Consider the following 11,236-nt stretch of genomic DNA (forward strand, 5'->3'; position numbering starts at 1 on the left):
GTGAAAGTACAAGCAGGGAGAGCTGCAAGCAGAGGGAGAAACAGGCTCCCCGCTGAGCAAGGAGCCCAATGAGGGACTTGATCCCAAGGACCCTGGGACCATGACCTATGCCAAAGGCAGACGTTTAATCAACCGAGCCACCCAGGCATCCCTGGACAAAATTATTTTTTAAAAAACAACTATATAAGGGGATGCCTGGGTGGCTCAGTTAGTTAAGTGTCTGCCTTCAGCTCAGGTCATGATCCCAGGGTCCTGAGATCAAGTCCTGCATCAGGTGGAAACCCTGCTTCTCCCTCTGCCTGCCTCTCCCCCTGCCTGCCTCTCCCCCTGCTTATGTTCTCTCTCTGACAAATAAATAAATAAAATCTTCTTAAAAAACACAACTATTTTTTAAAACTGTTATTCATTTATTTGACAGAGAGAGACACAGTGAGAGAGACAGAACCAGCAGGAGGAGTGGGAGAGGGAGAAGCAGATTACCCACAGAGCATGGAACCCGACGTGGGGCTCGATCCCTGGACTCCGGGACCTGACATGAGCCAAAGGCAGATGATTAACTGACTGAGCTACCCAGGTGCCCCCAAAACACAACTATTTAAGGGTACCTGGATTGTGCTCTCAGTTACGTGTCCAACTCTTGGCTTTGGCTCAGGTCATGATATCAGTGTCTTGATCTTGGGGTCACAAGCTGGAGCCCAGTGTCGGATTCTGTTCTCAGTGCAGAGTCTGTTTGGGACTCTCTCTCCCTCTGCCACTTCCTCCCACTCTCCCTCTCTCTCTCTCTCTCCAAAATAAATAAATCTTTTGTAAAAAAATTAAAATATACAAAAATTTTTTTAAAAAGCAACTATTTAGGTGTGCCTGGGTGGCTCAGTCTGTTAGGTGTCTGACTCTTAATTCCTGAGGGCGTTATGATATCAGGGTCATATAAGATCAAGTCTCATGTCAGGCTCTGCGTTGGGCATGGAGCCTGCTTAGGATTCTCTCTCTCCCTCTGCCCCTCCCCCCAACATATTTTTTTTAACTTGAAAAATTAAAAACAACTATTTGGAGGCACTAGAGAGAAACCAGAGCCAGGCAAAAACTGGAGAGGATTCAATCTTTAAAGGCACTGTGTGAGATCTAAGTTTATACAACTTTTCCCCTCGGGAGGCATCTCTGTGCAAGCAACAAGGGACAGCTCGAACTCAAGCAGAAAACCATGGTCATTGACCTGAGGTGTCAGATACCAGAGTTTGGGGCTAGATGCATTATGTAGGGTCCCATGTACCAAGACCAGAAAGAGGCCACCAAGAGCTAAGGATGGACTATAACAATGTCTCAAGGGAACAGAGACCTCTGTCTTGCAACGACAAGACAACTGGAATAAGCTTGGAAACAGGTTCTTCCCAGAGGGCCCCCCAATAAAAATCCAGCCAGCAGCACTTTGTTCAGCCTCGTGAGACCCACAGCAAAGGAACTACCACGCCCACCAGGATTTCTGACCTGCAGAACCATGAGATCTGTCTTGTTTGGAGCTAAGTTTGTGATAATTGGTTATCGCAGCAAAACAAACAAACAAACAAACAAACAAACAAAAAAACCCAAACAACCAAAACAACAACAACAACAAAACCCCAGAAAAACAAAAAAGCCTAAAAACTTATACCACACAAACCCACAATCTACAAGGAGGGTTGTTTCTTTCACTTTTTTATTGGCAAAACTTTTTATACAAAGTAGAAAAATAAACATTTTATCGGGTCCACGTTGAGAATCCCTGCACATAAATACATAAATAATGATTTGGTGGCAATACATTAAGAAACGTGGCTGCTGCATAAGTATGGCTGGGATGTCGGGACAGGGACAGGTGGGTCTCGGGGATCACGCGCACAGGTCTCCACTGGCCACGCATTTCAGGTCCCGGGTAAGGAGGCGAAAAAGGTTGAACATGACAGAGGTTTCCAGGCAGCCAAGGGGCTCCTGTGGGGAGAAAGGGCTGGGTCACTGGCTGTCCATCATCTGGGCTCCCGGTTGTCCCCAGACACTGGCCCTCCCTGGTCACCCACCTTCTTTGGGGCCTCGTGGAGCCGGTGCAGCCAGTGGTGGAGGCGGCCTCGGGGCTGGGGTCCTGCAGGGGGCTGAGCTTCCACCTGTGGGCAGAGGAGGGTGGTGGGTGAGGCGGGGGCCTATGGTGGAGGGGGAGGTACAGGCGGTCAGAGCACAGACAGGACCCAGGTGCCCCAAGCACTCACGCAGGCCTGGAGCTCAGACTGGATGTGGCGCAGCATGTGAAGGGGCTGGTCCAGGATACTCCCCAGAGACCTGTCAGCCATGGTCTCCAGGACCTTCAGGGTCAAGGCCACCTCGGCCTCCAAGGCCACAGGGCGCTCCCACACCTGAGGTCGGGAGACGGAGACAGGTGAGAGTTGCACGCGAGAGAGGACAGGTGGGGAGGACTGAGGAAGGGCCAGGCAAAGGTGACAGTCAGGGGACAGGTGAGAGGGCACAGCCAGAGTGCTCAGGGAGGGGAAGCCGTGTGTGGTGCTAGTGGGGGAGAATGAGGAGAGAGGGACACGTGGGAAGGAGAAGGTGAAGGGGCCCAGTAAGGAGCAGGGGAAGGCAGGGGTGGGCCTGGCCGTCCCTCACCTGCAGCTGCTGTAGGTCCCAGGTCCTGGGGAAGAGGCGGGGGCGGCAGCTCCAAGACTTCAGGGAGAGCGACTCTTCCTGGAGAGTAAAGGCAGAGAGAGGTCAGCCCCCAGTAGGTGGGACAGAGGGGAGAACATCCAGTAGGACCAGATGATGCTAACAGCAGGAGGAACCGAAGTTAACTTGTAAAAGGAGGGTAGAGGCACCTCGACCCTGGGAGGCCCTGAGTCTGCCCACGACGGCCTGGGGGAGGTTAGCCCAGCGAGGGAAGGGTGCAGATCCTCCTCTGGGGGAGAGCAGCATGGTGACCTAGAGAGGCAGTGGGCAAGGGGGAGGTTAGCCCACAGCAGGTGGGACAGTGGGGAGACTCACAAAGGTGTCCTTGGCCTTCTTGAAGGCCTGCAGCTCTTGCGGGGACAGAGACTGGAACTGGGCCAAGTGGCAGCCCCCTGCATCGGGGAAGACTTCCAGGGGCTTGGGGCCAGGAACTCCTCCTGTCCGGGTCAGCACCATAGCTATCAGCACCAGCAGGCAGCCCACGGCCATATCTGTGATGCAGAAGGACAGAAAGGAGAGGGGTCAGGGAGCATCAGGCGCTGAGGGTGAGGTGAGGGTCACGGGCCATGCTAGAGGGCTCACCCAGCTTCGTTCCTGGATGCTCGTCTCCTTCAGCCAATAGGAGAATCCAGATGTTCCCTTCGAGGCTGTCGCCTGGGATCCTCACTCAGTCTCAGTGGGTGTCTCTGACTTCAGTGTCCTCCTCTGGAACCCTGGAGACTGTCCTGTCTGCGTCTCTGAACTTCCAGCTTCGTCTGTGTGACTCCTGCCTGAGCCCCATGGTGCAGCTTTTAACCTGGACAGACGGGCAACTCCAGCTGATGTAGGAAAAGTGAAAACACAGCCCCAGGTTGACATCCACCACCAGGGGAGGCCCCAGCCGGGGAAAGCCCAGAGCCAGCTGAGCCTTGGGAGCGAAAGAGAAACTGAACTCTGATTCAGTGTTTACCTGCGTGAAGGTGAGTTCGGAAGATGAACCGTCAGGGCTGGGGCAGCTCCGGCCCTGCCAGGAGGACTCACGGTGCCAGAAGGGGGTTAGATTCAGGCCTGGGATGGGAGGGGCCCAGAGGGACTTCCCTTTCTGTGGGATGCCCTCATGCAGGGAAGGGAGGAAAAAGGCACCCTTAGGGGCTGGTGCCATAAAGAACCTGGAACTTCCAAGAGGGAGGCTGTGTAGGGGTGGGGGAAGGGTGCTGAGTACAGGAAGAGAGAGTCAGAAAACAAAACAGCCAAGAATTAAGAGAGGACCCCAGCTCTCTCCCCACCTGTCCCCACCTGCTATCCACAGAGAGAGAAAGGGGAAGGAGGAGAGCCTCCACGAACATCTTTCCTTGTCCAGGCACGGAAGGTCCCAGGATTATCACGCTCTGCTAAGGATTTGGGGTGTGCCCATAACCTTCAAGGGAACCAGCTCTGTTGTGACAAATGCCTTCATTTATGTACCGAGTACTTATTCAGTCCCAGGCACTGTCCAAAGTGCCAGGAATTGAGCACAGAAAACAAAGAAACATACATAAAACAATCCTTCACAGAGTTCATTACTAGAGAGGAGTAACAGACAGTGTTGTAGGCAGGGGTGGGGGGCGTGGGGAGCACATGGTGTGTATTATGTCAGGAAACAGAAAATGGGTGGGGGGAGAGATCATGCCCAGAGATGAGAGCAGAGAGCAGGAGGGAGTTTGTATTCATGAGGTGGCCTGAGAAAATGACGTCTGAGCAAAGTCCTAAAGGAGGTGCGGAAAGGAGCCATGTGATCCGAGGAAGGAGCCTTGTGGGTAACGGCAACAGTCGCGCAAAAGGAAAACAGAGACACCCCCATTTTGTTGAGCACTTACATGTCTCACCTGGTCACAGAGGTTTTGCCACAATGTAGAATTGAATACCTACATTAACACCAAGCACATTCTGGGCTTTGTCTACCTTATAAGTAAGAAGTAACCTGCAGGGACTCAGAGAGGTTAAGAGACCTGACCAAGGGCACACACAGCAAGTAACTGATGAGGACTGGATGGTAATGAATTTTGTCTTGCACCAAGATGGTATCCACTATAATCTCTGGCCTTTGTGTTGCTAGATCCTCTGGACCTGGAGGTGATGAATTTTGGGGGAGAGGTGTTGAGTACTTTTTGACACTTGACTTTCCCTCATTCATAATTCCAGAGACAGGGCAGACAGAAGTCCTCAGCTGGGAAAAATCATTAAGCCTGACATATAAAAATGTTTCAAAACCAAGAGCAGGGATGTACCCAACTCACCTTCCAGTGCACTGGTTAATTTCTGTCAATTGCAGGAGCCTTCCATCAGGGGAGAAGACATTGCCTCTCAACCGTGAATTGGAAAACTGACATTTTATCTCAAAATTCCTGAACTTCATACTTGTTTTTCTTACAAAGGCAGTTCAGTGGGGTGGTTAAGAGCACTTCCAGACCCTGGAACTAAAGGGTCCAGGGTTCAGACCTGGCTCTGATCCTCATAGCTGTGTGACCTTGAGAATGAGGCATGCAGTTAGCAACAAAGATTGCCAGCCCACAAATCTGGACAAGTTTAAAAAAAGTACAATTGTTTGTGTACTTATGTGTATGTGGTTCTTTAATGGAGACCACTTATTAAGGCCACACTATGACCTCACCGGGAAGCTTTATAAATACTATTTCAACGTACATTACTCACTTGCAAGGATAGTATAATAATGTCATTGTATAGATGAGAAAACCAAGGCTCAGAGAGAAGGAATTTGCCCGGAGTTACTCCATAATTAAATGACAAGGTCAGAATTGAAATTCAAGTTACCTGATCTCCCTGGCTCAGCATTTTTACTGAACAGTACACCCCCAAAATGGTCACAGGGGAAACAACCAACAAAAATGCAATAATGTTTAATAACTGGCAATACATTAACACCAGCAGACAGAATGGCACATAAACACAGGAATTTTGCAAATACAAAACATCCTTAAGCAACAGAATTCAAAAACTACAATAACTTAAGAACTTTAGGACCTTTCCCTACCAAATCCCTCAGGGAATGTATGAGGCCTCCCCACTAGGGAGATTCAAGAGTCACAGATTAATACAATCTCAAAGTGGGAGCTGAAGATCCAAATCCGGCGTGGGACCTGTCCTGGAAGAGGACCTCTGGGGTTCTGGTAACCACAGAAGGAGAAACTGGTCGCTGGTACGTGGTGGGGTGGAGGGTCAGCGACCAAGGCAGACTCCAAGATCTATCGTCTCTTCCGGCCATACCAGGCGCCCGAAGGATCATGGTGACAACTCGTCCCACAGGAATATCGCTGCACCCTGGGGGAACTCGGTCTGGTCTTGCGAAAAACACCCGCCCCTCTGGCCCTCAGGACAGGTGGGTCGAGGTCCGGCCAGCGCAGGCTGAGTCTCCCCAGCCTCAGTGCCCACTGGCTGAGACACCCGCCTGCTCCAGGGGGCCAGCAGAAGGCAGTCCCCCGCAGCCGCCCGCCTGCAGAGCTGCGGGTCCCAGGCAGAGCCGCCGCGGGGATCAGAGACAAGGCCCCGAGTTCGCCACCAGCTTCAGGTCCCACGTGAGCAGGCGCAGGAGGTTGAAGATGACGTTGGCTTCGTGGCACCGAGGCGAGTCCTGGAACCCGGGAAGGAGGCGGAGCCGGGCTGAACCAGGAATTCCCTTTCGGGCAAAGTCCCCTCAAAGTCCCCTCACCGCTCAGAGTCGCAGCTCCCAGCCCGCCTCCACCTCCCACGGTCCTCCCTGCGGTCTAACCGCCCCACCGCCTGCGCCGCTCACAGCTCTCCGTGTTGGGGGACGCCTCCTCGGTGGCCGCAGGGACTTCCTCCACGAGCCCGGCCGGACCAGCTCGAGCTGCAGGGGGGACGCGAGGCCCATGGAGGCGGCGAAGAAGCGAGTGTCCCGGCCACTCTGCCCGCGACCCTCCCAGTCACAGACCAAAGCCCGGATCGGGGGACACCGACACCACGCGAATCGTGGCTGCGGAACAGACCCGCCAAGCGGGTGGGTCTGGGCTGGAGGCCGGGGGCAAAGAGCGAGCTGGGAGGGCCCGAGGGGCCGGGGGCGCGGGCGGCACTCACGCAGGCCCCCAAGTCCCGTCGCGCGGCCGCCAGCAGCTCCAGGGTCGGACCGGTGCCGGGGAACCGATCAGGGCTCGACAGGCTGCTCAGCACCGCCTGGGCGTCCGCCAGGTCCCGGACCACGACGCGGAGGCGCGCGCAAGACTGCGCGGGGAGCGGAAGCCAGTTAGCGAGGCCGCGCCCCGGCTCGCGCCGTCCCCCATCCCCCGCGACGGCTCGCCCTCCTCACCCAGGGCCGCGGACGATCCCTCCTTGGGCGGAATGAGCAGTTGCGCAGCCTCCAGCTCAGCGTCTCCTCCTCCTGCGGGACAAGGGCCGGCGTGAGGCTGGGCCTCCTCGCCAGGCCCCCGAAACGCTGCGACGGCGGGGATTCCTGCACGTGGAACGCGCCTGGCCGGGACGGTTGTGCGGATCGTGCACGGAACCGCGCCGCTCTCGCAAGGCGCGAACGCTGGCTGAAGGCACCCCGCGACGCTTGGCCTCGCGCAGCCAGCCCCTTGGCCCGACGTGGAGCCCAGCCCGCCTGCAGGGGGCGCCCTCGGGGGCCTGGCCCAGAGGCGGGGTCGGTGCTCCCGCCCTCTCCCCGCAGCGGCCCGCAACATCTGCTGCTCAGAATCCTGCTCAGAGATCCCAGCCGCCCTGCGGGGCGCCAGGGCCGTCGCACACCGGGACCAGCGGCTGGGACCCGGCGGGCCCTCGGGCTCGGGGGACCGGGTGGGGACGTCTGGGCATCACTCACGTAGCGGTCCCTCAGCGCCTTGACGGCCGCCAGCGCCCTGGGGTCCAGCGAGCGGTAGTGGGACAGGAGGCAGCGCCGGGGCGTCGCCACGCCGGGGTCCGCCGCCTCGATCGCGGTCACCAAGACCCACAGCGCCACGGCCAGCGCGGCTGCGCCCCTCGGCCCCATCTCTGCTTCTGCAGAAAGCGAGGGACGGCAGGCAAGACGCCCAGCCCCTGCCTCTGCTGGGCCTCGCACACCGACTGATCCTCAGAGCGCGGGCACCGAGCACACGCGGTGGCGGTGGCGGTGGCGGGAGAGACCAGGAGCCCGGAGACTCCCTCTCTGCGTCGGCCTCTCTGTGCTCGCCGCTCCCCTGCGGAGTGCCCTCGGTGCCTCCCTGGTGCGGCAGCTGGACGGGCCTCCCACTGGCTCCGGCGTGGTGCCCACCTTGGACGGCGGTGCCTGCGCCCCCCATGGCGGCTTTATGTGTGCGGCGGAGACCGGGTGAGCCATCGGGCTTTCCCTGGCCATTCCGCTAAGCTTTCCGAACGTCAGCGCTGGCGGCAGGCCGGGTGGGATGCCTGCCATGAGGCGAGGACTTTACCCACGCGGGGTACCGTGCCAACCCTGACTGCCCCAACCCTTTATCCTGAGCCAACTGCTCCTGTCTTCTGGACAGCTGTTTGTCTTTTCCGCCTGCCTTGGTCTTTCTTCTGCACTCTAGGAATGATCTGAAAACAGACCACTTCTTCCCTTCCCAACGACAGGAGTGGCAGGTGTCCCCACTCAAGTGCCTGCCCTCGGGGGGAGTTCACACTGTGGGCGCCTAGTGCCCCACAGGCAGGCGCTTCTTGTCCTTCAATTCCTGTCTTTCTCGGTTTATCTTTCTCTCACTCTGAAAACTCCCCTCTGTGTTCTCTCTGGCTTTTCCTCATTCCTTCCCGAGTCTGCTATTAAATGATAGGCATTCCTGTACTGATTTTAAGTGTGAGTTTGCTGTTGAAGAGCGGAGGGTCAGACGTGAGTTTTTCTTTTTCTTTTTTTTTTTAAAAGATTTTATTTATTTATTTGACAGACAGAGATCACAAGTAGGCAGAGAGGCAGGCAGAGAAAGAGGAGGAAGCAGGCTCCCTGCGGAGCAGAGAGCCCGATGAGGGGCTCTATCCCAGGACCCCAGGATCATGACGTGAGCGGAAGGCAGCGGCTTTAACCCACTGAGCCACCCAGGCGCCCCAGACATGAGTTTTTGAATCAGGGTTAATAGTCATCATTAGCTGAATTGTACTGAACACTTCCCATCCACCGGACCCCACTTGGAGTTCTACTCTTGTACTTACTGCTTTACTCTCCTCAGCAGTATTTCGACATAGGTCCTCTTGTTAGCTGACATTTTTTGCCAATGAGGAAACTGAGATACAGAGAGGCTACGGGTCCTGCCTGAGCTCACACAGCTCCTAGATGTGGCTTTGGGACCCCCCCCCCCCCCACACACTGCGTTACTGTCAGTGGTGTTCTACCTTCCCTCATCTGTAGAGACTGATCTGCCCATCTACAGAATAGTTTAGGTATATTTTCAGCAAGTTCAACCATGAGACCCTGTCTAACTCATTATAATTAAATTCATTAATGAATGCTGATAATTACAAGCAAGTCGTGACTTTTTCAGAAGTAGGTCTTTCTCAGCATCATGAGAAAATTACTTTGTTTTTTCAGCGGAAGTCTTCTTCAAAGGCATAGAGGTTTTTGTTTTGCTTTTTTTTTTTTTTTTTTTTGTTTAAGAGAGAAAGAGAGCACCAACACTGTCGGGGGAGTGCAGAGGGGGAGAGGAGGAGAGGGAGGGGATCGCAAGCAGATTCAGGGCTGCGTGCAGACCCCAACTTGGGCTTGGTCTCATGACCCTGAGATCATGACCTGAGCAGAAATCAAGGGGCAGACGCCCAGGCCCCCCAAAGGCATAGAAGTTTTAAGAAACATCAAAATGGGCTGACATTGGGCTATGGTGTGTGCGTTTGTCCGCCCACCTGAAGGCCGCCCAGGTGGCAGCCCGCAGTGCCAGGTGGTGGCAGGCAGCCGGCCACCCCCAGAGGGTGAGAGTCCATGCTTTCCAAGGGAACCCCCCTCCCCCGCCTTGGCCTATGCCCTGCCGGGCCCCACCATACCCGAGGGGATGGAGAACTGGCCCCCTTGGCCCCAGCTCACCCACGACCCCATGCTGGTCGGCCCTCTCTAGCTGCTTGAATTTTGCCTTTTACCCACCATCCACGACTTGTCTCCTGAGCCTGTGCCCTTGGGGTTTGAAAGAAATGGAAGAAGGGGCGATGTGACCAATTCCGCTCAGCCCTCCTGCATCAAGTCCTGGTTGGCATTTGCAGAGAGGAAAATACGGCAAGAAAATCATGGGGTTTTTTTGTTTTGTTTTGTTTTGTTTTTGTTTCTGTTTTTTGGAGGAGAGGGTGGGGAGAAAGGAAACAAGGTCTTAGATCTTCTTGATTTTAAAAAAAAATCCTGCACTTTGACAGTAGCAGTGAAATACACTAATCCAAAAGTGGAAAAAAAAGAGAAAAAGATGAAAAAGAAAAAAGAAACATCAAAATGGCTGAAATGTAAGGACTCCAAAAATCATGAGGGAAATTCTAGAAAGGACGTCCCCCTTGAGGAACCCATGCAGCATAGTTTCCAAGCTTCCATTACTTCTCCTGCATCCATCCTGGCATCCCCCGTTTCAGTTGGAGAGTCAGATGGTTTTGGGAAGAGGATGTGCATCCCTCCCTCTCTACCCCCATCTCTGGGATGGAGAATGTGACCTGGCTGCCGCTAGTTGCCTCAGTTGTCTCCCTGGCTCCAGTGATTGGGTTGGTTATGGACATGTGACCTAAGCCAGTCCAATAAGAATAAATCTCAGTCTTGGACATCTTGGGGAAAGAAGCTGTCTTCTACCCACTGAAGAAGAAGGAAGTGTAAAGCCAAGCCAACTGCTGGCATTCCTCTAGAAGTTTGTAAGGGTAAACAGCCTTCCCACCTGTGAAAGGGAGACCCAAAAGAGAAAACAAAACAAAACTGGGAGGCTCGTGATGTCGTCCAGGATCAAACATCACCTAAATCCTGGAGTTCTGGTTCTATAAATTGTCCAGTGCTCCAATCAGCTTGAGTTGGAGTTTTGGTTACTGGCCACCAAAGGTGTTCTTCACTTTGAGAGGTGAGGAAGTCATGAACCGGGTTAGTCCTCTTATGAAAGTGATCCCACAGAACTCCCAAGATCCCTTCCACCCCGTGAGAACTTTGCCTCCTGGAAGAGGGTCCTCATGTGATGATGCAGGCACTTGATCTTGGACTTTCCAGCCTCCAGCACTGTGAGAAATAAATTCTGTGTTCATGAACCCCCTACTCTGTGGTATTTGGTTAAAGCAGCCTAGTGGATTAAGATGGATACCAACCTAATAGAAAGGTTTTTTTTTAAAGATTTTATTTATTTATTTACTTGAGAGAGAGCGAGCACACACGCAGGGAGGAGAGACAGAGGCAGAGGGAGAAGCAGACTCCCCGCTGAGCAAAAAGCCCATTGCTGGACTCAATCCCAGGACCCTAGGATCATGACCTGAGCTGAAGGCAAACACTTAATTGACTGAGCCACCCAGGCGCCCCTCTCTGTATTATTACTGACAACAGCATGCAGAGCTGCAATTATCGCAATAAAAGTCCCAGTGCAAAAAAACTCAGGAAAAAAATTGAAATATACAGGAAGCAGGTGACCTACAC

The 11,236-nt window shown here is 54.2% G+C and overlaps 2 protein-coding genes across 2 annotated transcripts; both read right to left on the bottom strand.

The window, feature by feature from the left end:
- Window positions 1-1,866: 1,866 nt before the first annotated feature.
- On the bottom strand, window positions 1,867-5,950 carry IFNL3 (interferon lambda 3). The gene is made up of 6 exons (XM_045986754.1): window positions 5,932-5,950; window positions 3,004-3,179; window positions 2,632-2,709; window positions 2,238-2,381; window positions 2,052-2,135; window positions 1,867-1,965 (listed from the first exon to the last, which is right to left on the bottom strand). Exons 1-6 carry the CDS (start codon window positions 5,948-5,950, stop codon window positions 1,867-1,869), a joined length of 600 nt encoding a protein of 199 aa, XP_045842710.1.
- On the bottom strand, window positions 5,641-10,985 carry LOC123931870 (interferon lambda-4-like). The gene is made up of 4 exons (XM_045989509.1): window positions 6,989-10,985; window positions 6,760-6,903; window positions 6,458-6,532; window positions 5,641-6,295 (listed from the first exon to the last, which is right to left on the bottom strand). The coding sequence occupies exons 1-4, from the start codon at window positions 7,664-7,666 to the stop codon at window positions 6,197-6,199; spliced, it is 996 nt and encodes a 331-aa protein (XP_045845465.1). The 5' UTR covers window positions 7,667-10,985; the 3' UTR covers window positions 5,641-6,196.
- Between the last annotated feature and the right edge of the window lie 251 nt (window positions 10,986-11,236).

Source organism: Meles meles, chromosome 19 (genome assembly GCF_922984935.1).
Source record: "Meles meles chromosome 19, mMelMel3.1 paternal haplotype, whole genome shotgun sequence".
Classification (NCBI taxonomy): Eukaryota; Metazoa; Chordata; class Mammalia; order Carnivora; family Mustelidae; genus Meles; species Meles meles.